Source organism: Prenolepis imparis, unplaced genomic scaffold (assembly GCF_030444845.1).
Source record: "Prenolepis imparis isolate NDT839.2.m4 unplaced genomic scaffold, iyPreImpa1.0 SCAF_7, whole genome shotgun sequence".
Lineage (NCBI taxonomy): Eukaryota > Metazoa > Arthropoda > Insecta > Hymenoptera > Formicidae > Prenolepis > Prenolepis imparis.
The window spans coordinates 2750206-2770128 of NW_028141165.1; the positions used below are offsets into that span (position 1 = coordinate 2750206).

General features: G+C 39.7%; 1 protein-coding gene across 21 annotated transcripts in view; it reads left to right on the forward strand.

Moving 5' to 3' along the window:
- Heph (polypyrimidine tract-binding protein 1 heph) overlaps positions 1-19923 on the forward strand; it is a 381098-nt gene that overhangs the window by 305205 nt on the left and 55970 nt on the right. For 19 of the 21 annotated variants that reach the window (XM_083042016.1, XM_083042017.1, XM_083042018.1 and 16 more), the window contains one exon: positions 15983-16171. In XM_083042016.1, coding sequence (XP_082898142.1) covers positions 15983-16171 — 189 coding nt within the window. The remainder of the gene's footprint in view (positions 1-15982; positions 16172-19923) is intronic. The other 2 variants (XM_083042019.1, XM_083042031.1) reach the window with 1 other exon arrangement.

The window sequence follows — 19923 nt, forward strand, 5'->3', positions numbered from 1 at the left end:
TCGTTATCCTCGTCTTTTTCGACGGGAAGATATCTCCCGAGAATTGAATCGGAGTGATCTAATTCGGAAAGTTCTCGCAATCCAAGGCGCTATTTTACGGAGACATTATGCGATTCGGCGATTTTCTCTCGCACAAAATATACTCCTCGACGTGGCTCACTCGTGGATGATAAATGCACGTGTTTTGCTCTTCGTTCATCTGACAGGTTCTACGTAATCTTTGTATTTGAATTTTTAATCGACAGTTCTTTCATCTATTTTTCCTTTAAAGTTGTAAAGATATCGGAAGAACGATTCATCTGATTAATAAAGACGGACACAATTACGGATATTTTACTGTGCATTCAGTAAAATTAATTATTATTAATTTTTTTTATTTATTATACAATATAATTTATTATATTATATAATTAATTATATTATATAATTAATTATATAACAGAGACGTACACGTGTATAACAAACAGCCATGCGCGTTTTTCGTAGATTTCTTTTTGCGGGTTTCGCATTTTTCGATGCATTAAAAACTGCTCTGTATAAATATTGTGTATGCATGTATACACGAGAGGATCCTCTTACCTCTTTTACCGGCGATAATAATGAAACGTCTGAATAGCCTAATACGGATTACAGATGCATCGGTGAGATAATTGCGCGCGCGTTCGGCGAGTTGCGTCGAAATTTTCGATTCATTAGCGGACTCTCGCGGCTCTGTGTGTATTACTTGTATACGGGATGATGGGAAAGCTGCAGCTGATTGAGGTGAAACAACCGGTCCCGCTTTTCGCGGCTTGCGTTGGTTTGCAGCGTGTTAAGCCACCCGCATTAAATATGCGACAAATTCGAGAATACGCGCCGCGAAATTCATCAAAATGCGACGATTATTAGACCATTATAGGGAATATAATACATGTATGTATATTTTTTTTTCTATATCGCTGCGGGGCAAGAAAGGAGGGGGAAAATTATTTTCCACTAAATACAGGGGGGTTATTTTATCATATATATTGCTTTAAAAATGCGTCGAATATATCTTCGCGACGTATCGTTATTTATTTTCTCCAAATTATTCGTTCAGGAACGTTTCGGGATTTTTCACGTGTGTTACTCGTTTATTCGCATACGTCTTTTTCCTTCAGCAAAGTTGATTTTCAATATCCGCATGTTTTACTTTGTGTGCATGCATTAGTCGGATTTGACAAAAAATCGCTAAAATAGGGAGAGGACAATCTCACAAGAGTACCCATTAGAGGAAATTATTCCTCCTAATTTCCGAGGATATCCCGTTTGACTGACCTAAGATGGCATTCTCCAGTTCCCCTCTTTCGTTTGAGGGTCGGCTCGAGTGGTTTGCGTCGCGTCCGTTTCAGGGATTCGACCGCTTTTTCGATCGCTTTTCGCGTATACAGTTCTGTACTTCTGTGGGGGTCCTTCTCATTCGCTAATGACGACGTTCTCAAATCCCTAGGGTCGCTTTACAAATGTGACCGACCCTCGGACCAGTTGAGTATATAGACCTTTCGCGTCTTTACGGGCCAAGTTTTTAATCGCTCAGCCTTCAGATCCGCCTGCGGTCGCACTTGACTATCGTTTTGCTCGAATTTGCCGCGATAGAGGGAGATATTAAAGGTCATTTCGTTTTTTTCATATCTCTTTTTACGATTTTTATTTTACGTTATTCGAGATCACCAATGACCGTACTTAAATCTCTTCTGTATAATAATACGTCGCGGTGTAAATCCGTTTTTCTTAAAAGTTATTCATCATTTTTGTCGTCGAAATATTTTTTCGTACGTTTAATGTTTCTGTCTTATCAAAAATATAATGGCATAGAGAGAGTAAAAAGATTTTTGAGAAATCATATATCTCTGAAATATATGTATATAAGCCATAAAAAATTGGAAGTATGTATACATAATAAATATGCTACATGATAAATGTGGTTTTGATAATTAATGGAGAAATGTTGCAGAAGAGGATTTTAATAATAAATTTTCAATCACAAAATCGAAGAAATAAATTCCTGCATTATGAGCAAAAATATAACGGATTACAGGATTACTTTCGCGCGTATGAGATATTAATTATTATCATTGTATTAATATTTTAATTAATGTGCTATATTCCTTACAATAAACAAAAAATAACTGTGGCGATACGATCGGACAGCTCTTTAAAATTTAATAGCGTATCATGAAATATCCACAGAAAATTTTAAACAATGAAAATGAAAAATATATAGAATACATCTTATAGATATTATTTTATGGGGTTGAAGGGAAGAAATATACTAATTGTAAATTCAATGCATACGAGAAAATCGCGTATAAAGCTAGTTGTTGGGAAATATAACAGGAAATTTGTGATGCATTTCGTAAAAGTTTTTCCTCATTTTTCGATAGAGAAAGAAATAGAGAGACAATGAGATATCATCGAAACACACAAAAAGATAATTCTTTCGCCATGGCAACGCAGATTATATATAAGTAACACGTACGAAAAAAATCTTCGGAAGGAAACGAGTCCGGAGGAAAAACTTTTGCGACCTTCGCGAATCGGGGGCGCGAGGGGAAAAAGAAAGAAAGAGAAAGAAAGAAGCCGAGGGTGGAATTCTGGGCGACAAGAGGCAGGACGCGACGACAGGTAGAACGACGAGGGTGGTGAATTACCTCCCCCGAAACGAAGAGGAACGAAAGGAAATATCCGTCAGTGGCGAACCAATGGGGATCGAAGCCGCAGAAAAGCCTTTGGTAGGAACCCCGGACGGTGACCCTACCGTTCGCTTTTCCCGTGGCGCTTTTCACCCTCGCTCTAGTTCCTTCCTCCTTCCCCCTCTTTCCCGGCTCTTGCAACATTCCTCTTTGCCGTCGACGGAGTCATAGAAGTCGAGCAAAGCCGATCGTACCGCGCTGTATCATGTAAGTTCCTTCCTTTCGCTCTTCTCTCTGTGTGTCGTCCGAATTCGCCCTTTAATATTCTCGGGTTCTGTCATTTTTTATACTATCCCGACGAAGACTAGCACGAATGGAGGGAATAAAAAAAAACGCACTTTGAAGCTCGATTTTTTAGGCGCTCACGTTTCTCCTTTCATCATCATCGTGAATCGTTTAGACTGCCGTGAAATCTCGTATTCACTTGTCATTCGAAACCTGGCTGGCGATATTTTGAATTTGATTTACGATTTGCGTAGATTTATACTTGTTCCTTCTTTTCGTATACATTTCGTACGACAGGCTGCATCAGTCGTGTTCATGTTCAATCTCTGCGTTCGAATCGTATCTTAAATGCAATAGGTTGTTTTGTGAAGCTTTCTTTTCTCTCTGCTAATTTCGTCGCCAATCAAGTTGCACAAGATTAAGCTCTGACATAGGAAGCCTCCTCAGAGACATACGGCAAGCTTCGACGGTTCGATTAATTAATTAACAGGCATTATCGGGCTTTGAAGGCGAGTCGTGTGGAAGTCTACACTTTCTGCCCCTCGAGAGAAACGCGTGCGTATGATAGTATACTTTCGGTTGCATAATTTAATTTCTCCGACGCTGCACCATCCCGCGTGTTATTTTCTTTTCTCCCCTTCTTTTGTCTTCTTCTCTTGTCGCCCGCAAATAAACAATGGACCGACCACTCGCCATTAAGATTTTTTCTTTCTCTCTTTCGACGAAAAGGGGAAGCTCTCGCGTCGTCTTTTTTTACACGGTGACAAATAAGCAAATAGTCTTACGACCATCGTGACGTTGTTATTCCTAGGGTGAAACTAACTCTCATGGGGATCGCGTTTTGCTGTTGTTATTAGCTAATGGTACCCGCTAAAGTTCTGGCGAAAATTCGAAAACCGGGAACGTAGGAGTAGCTATGGGGTAAATATGTGTACGTAGAATCTATTACAAGTCTCTCCCTAACAATTATTAACAAAGTTACGGTCGCTAACGAGATTGACATTTCCAACGGCAAGATATTTGAGTAAAGAAACTCTCACAGAGACACGCACACGTGATATGCTCTATTTAATAAAAATTATCAACTATCAAATAATGTGTGTAGATTATATATCAGTTTTTTTTTTTATTAATCTCTCTTGTGGGAAATTTTTGTACCATTTCTCATTCATCTCGCTACTTTATTCTCATTTACGTCCTTTCCTCTCTCTTTCTCTCCTCTCGCGGGGATTACTCCGTTTGGTAGGTCGAACTACCCTCGACAGATTTCGGTCGTCACGTGACCGTAAAACTTGGCTGATTTATCGTAATTGTCGACAGTCGCGAATCCTGAGGCACCGGCGAGAAATTGCCGGAGCTGGTTTCCAATTCGGTAAGAGAGAAAGGAAGCGCCGCGAGGAAGCTCGCGCGTCAGCGAGAGCTCATCCCCCGGGGAGAAACGACGGTTTCTTTTCGCGTGGGAAATTTCGGGGCTGCTCGACGATCCCATACGCTTTATCTAGACGGCGTCTCGGTGATCTCTCGGTCCACGGGAGATTATACGACGGTGCTTAAATTAAACGCCAAAGTAAATTTCACTCGCAATAACACAGGCTCGCGTTACGTTGTACAGAGCTGGTCGACGACGACGACGTCGTCGTCGCCGCTTATTTTTCATCCTCGCACCGGAATTTCGTGATATCACACGATATTGTCGTATCGTGTCGTGTCGTGCGGGCTCGTCGGAAATGTGAGCTTTAATTCCGAACCGATATAATCCGCTTATTCGGAGGACGCTTATTAATTTTTAGGCGAAATCGGATCTGCGAGCGATCGTGACGCGCCGATCGAAAAAAAAAATTCGAAAAAAAGAGAGATAAGAGGAGGAATAAACGCAGGATCCGGCGTACATACACACATATACAGGAATAGATCGCGTATCGGCATGATGATGGACGTCCATACGCCGTGATTCGAAACGCAGAGGAACGTCTCTCCGGTTTATTTTTTTTTTTACCGATTCTCGAAAATCGGCCGTTATATACGGAATTTTGTGTACCGTCGAGTGACGTTTATTCCGCGATCGTCGCTTTTTATGTCGCTTTTGTTCGCGCTGCGGGCTCGAGGAAAAGGGAAAAGCTAATCGAGAGAAAAGGTATTGCTCCACTCGATCTCGTCGGAAAAATGTCGGGTTTTATAAAAGAAAATAAACGATACCGGCGTTGCTCTCGCGATCGCGAAACCAAGAGGCTTGCGTTGCCTTTTTTTTCTTTTTTTTTTTTTACATGGCATCTCCATTGTTACTGCTTTTATAAGGATTATTTTTAACATCAATTTTTGAAGAAATAGAAATAAAACTGGGATATATGTATTTTTTTAGCTCTGAGCTCTTTTAATATATAAAAATATACAATCATTCATAAATTATAATATAAAATATGGATATTTTATATACGGCATATTTGTTATACGGTCGGAAATCCTTTATAATAGTTACATGACTAATGGTTGGAGATTAATTTTCCAGAGTTCTTTTCACACACAATATACACATATACATACACGTGTACATCCACCGCGTTTTATTTCGGCGTTTGTTCCGTCGAAAGTTCGATCACGATTACCTTTTTACGACGTAAATGTCCGTCGGAGCTTTCAAGCTTTGTCACGTATAACGACGGCCAGTCATGATTCGGGCCACCTTCAATGCGCCGATTTCAATTTCGCGGGATAAAAACGCGTCGTTGAATGAGATGAGACGGATCCCTTATATCGTTTTCTATATAGGGGGCTATCGGAGATGTCCTGGCGCTATTCCTTCCCCCGTATTTGGCTTTCAATATCTATGAAGAAAGTGCGCCACTTCAGAGACATGTCGTGTATCGGCGACCCGAACTCGAATACAGGAAAAATATAACATCGTCACGGGTGGAACATATATTTCGACAGGCGCGATAAATGATAGAATCAAAGTCGCAATGTCATCGTTAAAATGAACTCCGACTCTTTTTAACTCTGATTCGCGCGTTTATCAAATACCACCCCGTACGTTCTTTTTATAAAATCGGAAAAATGGAAGCGATCCTGTGAATAATCGATTACGAAATCATTAGACAACGCGGCGTCATGTTTGAAAAGAACCTTGATGTATCCTGCGTTCATTATAACGACAAGAGATTAATTTTCGCGTAATTGAATAATTATCAGAAAAGAAGATTATTAATATTTTTTTAAAATCTTTTAAGCATAATGGACGCATAATTGATTTTAATTAAAGAGGACATTAATTTATAAAGTAATTCTTAATGATTCAAAAGCGGATCTCTCTCTTTGTAGTGTTAGCATCATTTTCCGCAGATTGTTTGAATCAACCTTGCGATATGAATACATAATTTCACTTGGAAAGGCGAGTATCTTGGAAGAACACAATTAATTCCGCAATTGTGCATAATTTTTCTTATTAATAAAGTTTCGACCGACCGGAGAAAATATTTTGAAAAAATCTTGGATCCTTGATCTAACGTAAAAGTGACAGATGCAAACTGAGAGAGAGATGCAACAAAAATATATCTAGCGAGATCTAATTTAATCACGAGAAGCTTGATTTATGTCGAAGACGCGAACGCAACATATCACCACGTTGTAGATGTGCGCACAGAAGGGAGGCACAAGATGGCTAACGATTTCCAGTCGGGAAATATTGATATACGCGGGACGCATATTTTTATGCGCAGGAGAGGGGGAATGGGGGGACCATAAAAATCGGTCGGATACATGCTAGGGAAGGGGGGGAGGCAATGTGGCGGCGGCGTTGAAAGAATCGTAAAAATTTCACGCACGCGCTTTCGCGGCCGTGCATTCTTTACTTAGTCGTTCGCGCTCGCGATCCCAACAAACCTATAAGCCGTAAACAATAGTTACGCCCGGTATATAAGGCGCGTCAAATTATCAAGATATATATTCCTGAGGTACCCCTGGCGCGCGGCTGAAAGGCTCGGGTTAGGGGGAGGGAGCAGGTGCAAACGCGAAAGGGGAGAAGAGTTAGACGAGGGTAGCAAGAAAAGGAAAGGGAAGCTTTCGCGTAAGAGGGAGCAAGAGGGAGAGGACGGATTTTCTCCTCCGGATGGTTGGAAAATCGACAGAAGAGGGTGAAAGAGAGAGGGTGCGTTTCTATGTAGACATTCTCCCCAATGGCCCCATTGCACCCTGGGGTCTGTATTAATGATATAATATTTCTTTGATTCACCGAAGCGGCGTACTTTAACAACCACTCCCTCTGCCTTCCCTCTCCCCTCTTTCCCCGCGGGCCCCGAGTTGATCCGCGTTTCCCCCTTTCTCTCTCTCTTATTTAAACAGCCTAGAGGGGGAAGGGATAAAAGGAGACAGTGGACGAGTTGAAACGTAGTTTCAAGCTGGAGAAGGACCCGTTTCGCCTTCCCTTATAGCACAGATAAATTACATTCATGTTCTCCATTCCTCTCGTACCTACTTCCACCCCCACGTTCCGGAGCCAACCCCCTCCGGGTATCGCGCGAGTCCCCCGGAATCTTCGAATCCGTCGAAACGTTGACGGGGAGATTGGAAGGAGGAAAGGAAACGCGGAGTTTATTTAAATCAGAAATAACTCCTTATACTCTCTACGTTTCCCACTCCGCTGGAGTATATCCTGCAGCCTCTATTTCTCGCTCTTCTCCTCTCTCGCCCAATTTTCGTATCGCACCCCTTTTCCCTGCCATTCTCTGGCACCGAGACTCGCTAGAAACTTAGTGGATGATTTGTAACGCTTAAGCTCTCAGTGGTAACAAAGTTTCCACTTCTATCCGTAATAATAACAATCCAATGACAGAATATCTAATTCTATCGTGGTACTATTGTGATATTTTTCGGCCACTAATCTGACTATATAACTCTTTCTTGAAAATTTGATTGGACATTAGTTTTTTTGCGATATATATTTTTATTTTAAATTATGACTAGATAAAACTATATCAATTATAATGACAAAATTCAATGCAATTAAATTAAATTAAACGCTATCTTGCGAATATATATTATATCTTTTCATTTTCTGCGAAAACGCGTGATAGGAGATTGGATGACAATAATCTCTATGGTTGCCGAAAACCACGAGATTATCGGATTTTCCGAAGAACTATATTTCCCTTCTTCCCATCCCTTCTTCGAAAGTCTTCGAAATACGAGATGTGCCGTTAAGAAAGTACACTCGCGGGAATTCGCGAACTTGAATAGACTTATTTACTGGATGCGAATAAATTTTGGCGAAGCCTGACAAGCGAAGTCGAATGACGTAACGCAAGAACGAAAAGAGAATGCGTAAAGGTGACCTTTTTCTCTAAAGGGTCGATTTTTGAACGAGGGCGAAGGCGACTCCCTTCGATCCACATCGGAACCTCGGATACTGCGGGATCTCTTCCTACAACACACAAACACACGCACAACGTATATGCGTTTATAAAATATATTGGTAGGTGGATGTTTATGGCGAACCGCGAGTATTCGATTCAATAATGTCTTTTATGGCTGACATCGAAGTGAGCATCGCGATTCCTCGACGACGAAATGTTAGGAAGCTCGTGGCCAGAGTAAGACTGCCGCGGATAATCCGGGATCACAAAAGGCGAGGGTCGGGATAGAGCTAGCTCGAAGCAGAGGATACGAAAGGGGAAGCCTAGATACCATATGTTACCACGCGGCAAAACGTATTTGTCCTGGGATTGTCGATTTAATTCAGTCTTGATGAAGAGACGAGAGGGAGGTAGAGAGAAAGTCATATGTCGTACGTTTAAATAAAAATTAAATATATAAAATAGTAATGTTTAAATAAAGATAATATAATTAATTAAACACGTATATACAATCTTAATATAAGAGTGTCAAAGGCTAACATTAAATGCATTAAATTGTTTTTATCAATTAAAAAAATATAACGTACTTCGTGAATAAAAGAAAGGAAAACAATTCTATTATAGATACACGATGTTCTTTTGTTTGCAAAGTCAGAGATATTGCTACCTCTTGTTTCAAGATACTGATATATAAATATATTCGCAAAATGATGAAGCTCTACGGATTTGCCTCTCTCGGTGAGAGAGATGTATAGCCCCATGAACATAACCGACATCCTTGCAATGGGGTGTTCTGTCTACGGATAGTGGTACGATTACCATCGCGCCACCCTCGTTCTAGAGTTTTCCCCCACGATTGACTACGTGTTGCTGCGCTTTTCGCATATATTAAAAAATTCCAGCTTTCTAGAGAAAATGGACTTTTTCTTCAATTTTGTTGCCCGATGAATCGTTGAAATGAACCGCGAAATCTTTTCGAGCGACAATCAGTTCTAAATATTCGTTACGCGGACAGCAAAGTACGATAGCTGATCTCGAATTAAAATGATCGATGGATTAACGCCGGTGAAAACGGAAGTAACGTCAACCGTTGAATTGTATATTTATTTAGATAGACTCGAGATCCGTCGTTCGCGAAAAGTATAGCGACTCTCGATCATAATCAAATGCAACGCGTGAGTGTCCAGGCGACGAATGATTACAAATGGTTCAACGGGGAAAATCCGTTTTCCCGCGGATAGTCTATGAAATCCGAAACGCTTTCGAAATATCGCGATGAAACGGCAAACAGCGGAACGCGGTAGCTGTATATACGCAAGGCTGTCGACGAAGAATGTACTCATTTGGGTTTTGTATGCGGGGCACACGAGAACCAAATGGAAAAAAATAGAGAAGAGAATACACGCGAGTCGCGCTTATAGAAAATCGTCACATGCTTCGGTACTTTGTGAAATGCAGCGGCCGCGAATGTAACGGTGTAACTGCTTGCTCGATAATTATCGATGCGCTGGATTCGTCTATAGTTTGGCAACGGGGTCTTTTTTATCCGATCCGTGTTGTACTGTCGAGCAAAACGAGAAATACAGGGGTGCGCAAATTGCTCGCGAGTCATAGCACAAATATTATACATACGCGTAACGCACAATAGAACATACTCGCGCATATTATGAAATATACACAATCTGTAACTTTTTACGCAAATTTCTGCCATTAAATTCTAATTATAGACGCCAGATATATACATATACAATGTATACCGGGAATATTGCGGGGAAAAAATTCCACCGAAATTTCATTAAAATTAAAATTAAGTCGCTCGATATTTCTATATAAATGTCACCTCATCGATCATCAATGTCACCACATAGGACGAAATAATGAGATAATTTTGTTGTACGAAAATAATTAGGCGAAATTCTTTGTATCTATATGATATATATTATATATATATATATTATATATATATATATAAAGAATTTCGCCTAATTATTTTCGTGCATAAAATTATCTCATTATTTCATCCTATGTCTGACTTAATCTATACTTAACTCCTTGAATGCGTAATGAGTATAATTTACAGTGTATCTTATACTTTTATATATATATATATATTTTATATATATAAAATATATATATATAAGTATAAGATATACTGTAAATTATACTCATTACGCATTCAAGGAGTTAAGTATAGATTAAGTCAGACATACGACGAAATGATGAGATAATTTCGTTGCACGAAAATAATTAGGCGAAATTCTTTATATCTATATAATATATACAATATGTATGTATAAGATACACTGTAAATTATACTCATTACGTATTCAAGGAGTTAAGTATAGATTAAGTCAGACATACGACGAAATGATGAGATAATTTCGTTGCACGAAAATAATTAGGCGAAATTCTTTATATCTATATAATATATACAATATGTATGTATAAGATACACTGTAAATTATACTCATTACGTATTCAAGGAGTTAAGTATAGATTAAGTCAGACATACGACGAAATGATGAGATAATTTCGTTGCACGAAAATAATTAGGCGAAATTCTTTATATCTATATAATATATACAATATGTATGTATAAGATACACTGTAAATTATACTCATTACGTATTCAAGGAGTTAAGTATAGATTAAGTCAGACATACGACGAAATGATGAGATAATTTCGTTGCACGAAAATAATTAAGCGAGAAATTCTTTATATCTATATAATATATATATATATATATATATATATATACACTGGCGGATCGGGGGGGGGGTTAACCCCCCCTTACAAATTAAAAGAAACAGTTTTGCTGAATGTTTAAAATATATAAATAAAGAAAAACAAACATTAAAGACCTATCGACGTCGTTGATCCTGGAATAAAAGCTAATCATGAAATCAAAAATATTAAATAAAATAATTTTGCAAACCCCCCCCCCCCCCATTATTGACGTCAGGATCCGCTAGTGAATGTCACACTCCTTTATTTCGATTGATTGGCTTTTTGATTGGCTTATCGCCCGATAACGTTACATCTCGTTCTCTATTTATTCTGTAATTCAGCCGCCACGAGCGAGCTCCGAATAAGCATTCGTCGTTAGGCGTCTGAATGAATCATTGTGCCGAAAATCGCGGGCGTTTAATCGTCAAAGCGACCAACCGCGCGCGCGCATGACATAAGGGTAGATCCTGGATTCAGCGGATCCCGCGCAGAGGATTTTCGTCCCATTTGCACAGAAACCCAATTGCGCGGCTCTATGCGTCATTAGCGCTGGGAAACGGAGTTAACGCCGTTAAATCCGGGTTCGGTCCGGTCGCGGTATTATTCGCACTTGCGCCAACCGTTCGTTTCGTACCTACGTGTACCTATGTGTGTCCCGCAAACCGCGTCGCCGCTGCGCGAAATGACGACCTCTCTCTCTCTCTCTCTCTCTCTCTCTCTCTCTCTCTCTCTCTCTCTCTCTCTCTCTCTCTCTGATTTATTATTCGCGAAATGCGAATAAATGATCGTTCGTCCCGACTAACTCGATTTCCGTCGACGAACTACGTACATTTTTTTTTTCACCCGCATTGCCCGTTTCTCATTCCGATCGCTGTTGCTTCCTCTCTCTTTCTAGGCCTTTTCCGCAACGTTTTCATCCCGAATACTGATTTGACAGTCGACGAAAAATTATCGCGGACCGTGAATTTTTATCGATCGGCAAATTCGGCGACGCGAAATTGTGTTTTGTCGCATGATATATATTTTTTCGCAAATACACACGCATCTAAAATTTTATAGCTGATTTTTATTCTTGTGAACGAATTCAATTCGTGTAAGAATGAATGTAAAAATGACACGCGTTGTATTCTTGCGACACAGCGATTTGTTGGAAAAGTCTCGATGATAATGTCGATCCGAATTGCATGTTTTATACGTCGTGTATGAGACGGAGGGGTAAACTTTTCTTATTTCTCTCTTGAATTTACTAGCGAGAAATTTTATTTTCACCAACGGTTTTATCAATACCGAATCTCGTCGCTTTGCCAATATTTTTCGAGCATTCAAGGCTCGTTCGCAAATATTTTCGATCTCTAATATACGAATAAAAACTGGGTCGCTGGCCTGATGCAAAATGAACTGCTATACAGATACGCAGGAAGAGTATTTGGATGTTTTTCAGATCGTATTCTACATTGCATTTACATACGTAAATGATTTTCGTAAATAATATAAACAAATAATACGCGGTGAATCACTAAATAAATTGTAACTTTGTATATTCCATAAAACAATTTTACATTCATATTTTATGCGCATTCTTAAAATGTTTTTATTTTAATTGTACTGATTCGAATTAACCTTTTCGCCATGAACAGCGTATATAAGTACACGTTCTCTTGCAAAGAACGCATACATATATATATATACGTCCGTACATTACATTCAACTTATTGCATTTATTTTTACACTTTGTGCACATAAGGCGTCTCTGTAACGAGCGCTTTTCAGTCTCTCAAACGCGTCATAAGAGTTAAATATATGTCAGGATAATTTGTTTGCGGATATACGTATATAAGTATACATATTGTTTACGCGCCGCGAATTATAGCGCCGTGCAACCGCCACATTAACAAATTGCTTTCTCACTAATTGAAAGATTATATCAGCCGCGGATCATAGTCTGCGGATCATAGTCTGCGGATACAAAGGATAGTTCGTTGAAGTAAATACAAATACCGTTGTTTGCTTTGGTGTTTCAATGTTGTGCGTTTACAATTAATTAATTTGTCCGCTGCATGCGCCGTAATTAGCGCAAGTGGCCGCGTCCAAATCCAAAATGCGTCGACGAAGTAAATTCGAAATAATGCAACTAGCATTATTGTGTGACGTCACGATAATTTTCGCCATTTCGGTTCATTTTCGCGACGAGGACTGACTGTCGCACATTTGAACCTTGTACATTACAGCGGGACTCTCTCGCACACACGATGCAGAATGCGAATATATGTATACGTATTATCGCAAACTTTTCTCCCGAGAATTTTATTCTAATTTTTATTTTAAGTTTAATCTAATCTCTCTGCGCGAAATTCGAAATTATCACCGGTGTCACATTTGCTCACGTTTGCATAACGGATTTATCCTACGATGTTACCATGGCGTCTTAACCTCGTAATTTTCCTCAGACGCGGCGCAAATTAAATTGTTACTTCTCTCTGTTTTCTCTCTCCTTTACTAATCTTCGTTTATTAACTAGAATATTTGTAGAAGCAACTGTGAAACACAGCCGATTTAGGACACGAGTGAATTAAATATCGCAAGGAATATATCCAATCAATAACAACGTGCTCGATAATATTATTACACACGGAAAATTTATTGAGTCTGCGCGAATATCGACGAGAGAGCATTATTCGTATAAAAGTTTAATTTCTCGATATTCTAAAATTTTGGTGACAATTATCGAGTTAATAAGATGCGTTTTACATCATTTTCGCAGTACTTGACTTGTACAATAACGACAAATCCAGCTGACTCGCCAAGTTATTCACAATCGAGTAAGGAGAAAGAGAGAGAGAGAGAAGGGCTCGTGCTTTTGTATATAAGAAACTATCATTCGCATTTTCAATACCAGCCGCGTCTCTCATCTCCGATTAAGACGACGGAGACACGATGAGGCTTTAAGTAATATCGATATCGATATGAAAAGGCGAGTACCGGACGCGGAAGAAAGAGAAAAACGCACGAAAGCGGAACAGAAAACGAAGCGAGCGTCGCGAATACATCGATATTGAATTGAAAATGAATCGCGCGGAAAAGGAAGTACGGATATGGCAGAAAAGACGAAAAGGGGGACGGAAAGGAAGAAGGATGAGAGAGAGGAGATTCGTCGTATGCTCGACGATGCGGCGAAAATATAATTCGCGATTCGTACATAAACATTCTCCACGTTCTCCTGTCGTCCTGTCCTCCGCTATTCATCCCCTTTGCTTATCCGTTGCTTATAGATTACGAGAGGTTGAAAATGCAGTTATCGCGAAACCTCTTCGAGACGTTTTATTAATTTTTTTCCGGCGCTTCCTTCTCTCCCCCTTCCCCTCCCCCCTGCCTTTCCGGACAAATCAATTTTCTCTACATCCGGCTCGATTTCTGCCTCAGCGAAATCGTCCCGCCCTTTTTCCTCATTCTTTTGGTGCATTTAACTTTCTCGTCGGCCGCGATAATAGAACGCACGCCCGCTGGGGAGAGGGGCAGGGGGAGGAGAGGAGAGAACGGCGCGATGTAATGCTTTTTATTAAGTTTCCTCGATAAACGTACCACTTGACTGTCGCGGATGCGACTTGGCGACCCGAGTCTTTGGGGAATTTTCCTTTACGCCGAGCTGCGCACGAGGACATTTAGAGAGATACGGGATTATTAATTTTATGAACACTCAAAGGAAAAAGGAAATTTAAGCGAAATCTACTCGATGTTTCAAAAGATAGAGAGGGAACAATTTTTCTTTTTCCCGTTATACGGTTTACTTTTACTTCTGACGAAGTAACAATATAAATTATTGCGATATAACTGGACGATGTAGAAATTGGTTCAGAAAAATATATTTATTAAAAGAAGCGAATATACATATATTTCTTTACATGATATTTAAAAATAAATAAAAAAAGTATATAACTCTTTTTTCGTTGAGCCGATTACCATCTCTTATTCGTCAGCGCGACGCGACGTAATTAAAACGAAATTCTTGCGCATATAAGTATTTGCCTCTCCCGTTCCGCTTTTGAATTTTGTCGTCCGAGCGTGTTTACTACTCGAGCACGAGAGTTTCAGAAATTCCATTACAACTTGTATTCCGAGGTAAATATAAAAATGCTTTCCGCTCCTTTCTTCGTGTATTTTACTCTTGCGTGCATAAAATCAGAAAAGAATCTCAACATATATAACTCTCCTAGATCAGTTTACGTTAAAGTAATAACACAAAATTCGAATATGTCTCATTTTATCTCGACTCGTGTACGAGATTTTGTTGAAACGGGATTGCAAATGCGATAAATAGTAAAAGCGTATTTTAATCAAACTGAGATATTTATATATCTCTCATTACACGAGTGTGTGGCTGATATTTGACTCACTTGTAACACAGGCACAATTAAAACGCGTCTCAAGTAGTAAGAGTATGATTATGGTCAGACATTTGATGTCGCGAGAAAGAAATTCGAGCAAAAGAGAATTTAATTAGAATTATAATATATTAATATAATAAATTTATTAATTTTATTAATTTATCAATTTATTTATTAATTATATAATTATAATAAATTAATAATATTAATAAATTTATTACAAGATATACATTGAAAAAAAAGTATGTCTATATCTCAATCATATAATTTGTTGTAAATATATCGTGACTCACAAGAGATTTTTTTTTTCTCAAGTAGTAAGAGTATGATTATGGTCAGACATTTGATGTCGCGAGAAAGAAATTCGAGCAAGAGAGAATTTAATTAGAATTATAATATATTAATATAATAAATTTATTAAGTTTATTAATTTATCAATTTATTTATTAATTATAATTATAATAAATTAATAATATTAATAAATTTATTACAAGATATACATTGAAAAAAAAGTATGTCTATCTCAATCATATAATTTTTGTTGTAAATATATCGTGACTGACAAGAGATTTTTTTTCGTGTTTGTTGCAGGCATTTCTGGAAATGGCGGACGAGAATGCTGCAGCGACCATGGTGACCTACTACGCTTCCGGTATAGCCCAGCTCAGAGGCAGAGCGGTCTACGTGCAGTTCAGCAATCATCGTGAACTCAAGACGGATCAAACGCACTCTAACAACGCGGTCAGTAGCCCAACAAATGATGTCGCCAACACTTCTGAGGTCTGTGTCATACTTCTTGCTTCACTTCTTTCTTTTGCTTCACTAACTTCGCGGGGAGATGGAGAGCGGGGAGGGATTTGGGTAGCTGCATGATCACTACGCCAGATTAACTTTCAACCTTTCTCTAACGCACGCTCGCTTTCTTCCTCTTTTTCTCGCGTTTTTACGACGTTATATATAAAAGCGCTTTGAAGTAATATGGAAAATTATTAAGCGGTTATAATCGTTGAGGTAGTAGCGTACTCTCTTAGTGCGATGCACTATCGTGTAACAAGTATCGTTTGACGTTTCGTCGATGTTGCATCTTCGCGTTCTCGTACGTTTTCTGAAGAAGAGAAACAAGAGTATGCTACGTCGCCACGTGTGTTACGTCGATGATAGTGACTTCGATGCCTCGAGGCGTTGACCGAAAGTGGCAAGCGTGAGACAGGGATGGGATTCACGTTTGGTACAATGGATGTTAACTACACCCGTCGGGCTAGATCGGCGAATCTAACCGCGCTTCGGCATCGGTGTTATTTATGCAGGCTAGTTAATTAATCCACAGGTCCCTTACACATATCCTTGCCCAACTATCGAGGTAGCATTCGAAGGAAAGAGAGAGAGAATGATAAGAGGAAGGAGGGCAGACGCGACGGCCATTTCGCCGTCAAGTCAATCTAAACACACACTCGCGTCCGCAAACTCCTATATAATTAATGCGTCCATAATTTATGAACGATCCCTCGGGCTTGAGCGGCGGCAGTGCATCCCGGTTGCATACACACTCCACCCTTTCTCCTCCCTACTTCCTTCCCACGTGACGTGCACTGTCTGTCACGCATATATTATACTTGAAACTTGCGCGTGTCATCGTGCGCCGCCGGTCACCATTGGAATTAGTTAACTCGCTGTGCAATTCGTAGCCGCGCGGTCGTTTCCAATGAAATTTGTCGGTGAATTAATTAGCATGCTAATTCGCCGGCGAATCAATTAACGGAATTCGATCGCGGAGCTCCTCGCGCGGGGGGGGGGGGCATTGGAAAAAAGTACTGGCGATATTTTTCCTTTCTCTTAAAGAAGTTTTTCATCAAAGTAATTTCGTTTGTCTTCCCGAAACGTTTCGTCGATATATCTGAACGACGAATCTCGATGAATTATACGCGTCATTGTCTTCTGGCGAGAGAAAATTGAGCGATGCCGGTATCTATCGTTAAACCATCATCCCAATCGCCAATTCGCCGAGTCGTCGACGTCGTAATTCCGTAAGTTTCTCGATGCCGAGTCGCGCGTGTCGATTCTCACCCTCCCTCGTCCGTCCCCGCCTCACCAAACTGTCCCCGTTTTCTCGGGAGGGCCCAACTTCGCAGTGGAAACGGACACCGATCCCACGGGGTCCTCCGGGAAAGTTTCGCGTGTGTGTATCGGCGGGGGTCTGCACGAAAAATAATAAATAAAAGAATAAATGGCACACGGCGACGCGCGTCGTCGTCGACGTCGATGTTCTTCCTTGACACGCGAAAAGTTTTCGCACACGTGACCGTGGAAACTTTACAATCCACGGGGTTTATAGAACGACGCGCCACGAGGTTTCGCTCGCCGAGGAAAATTCGTAACTCCCGCAGAAAATTCCTTCACGCAAGTCTCACGTTATCCCCCTCTAGCTATACATGCGTGTCGCGACGTCGTTTCGTTAAGAGTGGAGATGCGATCGTAAAACAAGCGGAAAGAGAAAGAATTTAAAGCAGGTTTTTTTTCATATGTGTAGTTTTTTCACCCATATATACTTTCTTTATACGCCGGGCAAGATTTTATTTCCCGGGATGGAGTCGAAGTCGTTTCTTTCAACTTTCTTCTTTGAAAGAAATTTAATTTGTATCGTTTATTTTTAAGATCTCTCTGCGAGACGCATTAAATATGTCTGAAAGTAAATTTTACTTGAGATAATATTCACTTGAAGCCCGTAGACGTATTTAAGTACGTTTGCTAAATTTAATTTGCTGTTGCTTGCTCATTCTCTCAATATTAAATGATTCGTCGATTTAGCTTCGAGATGAATCTTTAAATAAAAGAAAATCAATTGCACGAGTTACATTGGAAATAAATCTCTCCACAACTTGTATATCTCTAGATATTCTTGCATTTGAAGTGTATATATTCTTCCAATAGTTGTTATACTGAAAGATAAGGATCGCAATTATCGTAAAAATCTTTGATTATTTAAACTTTTCTTGAAACAGAATCGGCGCGAGGAGAAAATATTATTTCTATATTGATAACTCACTCGAGAGAGAGTATAAGCTCTTTAGTTTTAAATTCTTGCACGCAAATTTAATTTCCGTTTTCTATTTCTCGACTAAGCTTCAGGTACAGTTCACAAAAAATACATTACTTTGAGAAATTTTATCAAGTTTTATCGACAGTCTATTTTTAATATTAACTTTTAACGTTTGATATCTTATTTGCCACTAATTGCTAATTGCAGAAGTTTATATTAGTTAAACGCTACGACCACATTCGTACGAAAGCTTTAAAATTATCCCATATTTTTCTCGCGAACGCGACGACTCTCAAAGATGGCCGGCGGAGGATTTCGGTTTCTCGGCGAGAGTTCGTTCCCTCTACGGTCGAATGATTTCTCACCGTGCGTCTGGGCTGACAAACGACGCCGAAAAAGCAATCGCCGTGAAAGCTTCGGCGATGCACCGTGCTTCGTGCGATTCTACGCGGTTCTACGTGGGCGACGATGATGCCGGAAATTTTTGCGGGGTCGAACGAACACAAGACGAATGTCGCTCCGGCACCTAAGCGATGTACCTCTCCTTCCCGAGAGCTCGCTTCTCGGAGAAAGGGAAATCAATTTTACATGAACGAGAGGAAACGTACATACACAAATCCGTGACGATGTCAGCCCCGCGCCTTTTAGCCCACGATTAAAAGTCTCCGACGAAGGATGACTGATTTATGCGAGTCACGTTGGAGAAGCTCTTCGTGTAATCCAATGAGATTTTTATGCGATTTAAATCTGAACAAATTCTCAATAGTCTATTTTTAATTTTGACTTTTTTAGCGTTTCTTTTTTTATTTTCATTTCTGTTTTTTTTTGTATATATAAAAAATTGAGCGTTCTCTCGCGCGATATCGATTGCTCGAAATATATAATAATAGAATATGTGGATCGAGCAAAAAATAGATTGGCGAAGGCGCGAAACGGTTAGGAGGGCTCGAATTCTTAGCGAAGGAGACCGAAAAAGGGAATATATTTATGGCATGCAGTTAATACAACCGTCTCCTCGCCTTCCTCTGGGAGTAATGTGTCGGTTAAGCAAACGCCCGACCAGCGAACTCATTTAATAAAGAAACCGCGCGCGCCGCGGCACCCCGGCATTGTTTAGTAATTAATTTAGAGCCTGGCTTAACCGACCCCGGAACACATAACCGCGGTCTTTATAGCAGGGGAATGGGCGAGATAAAGATAGATATTTTTCGAATAATGAGTGATAAACGAGGGGAGAGAGTTACAATGTATATAGCGGCCCAAAAATGGATTATTATCAAGGCGGATCTAATTAAAGTCAGACTAAATCTCGTAGAGGTAAAACCCCGCCAAGTAGACACTTTTAATTACGCGAATATGTATTATATAATATAATTATAATATATGCATTATAATAACGTCGTGATTAAAATAATATTGATACACATTTTTAATAATGGATACCGAAGTTACGACGAAATTAAAAATACGTTTTAATAATAAAATATATACGCAA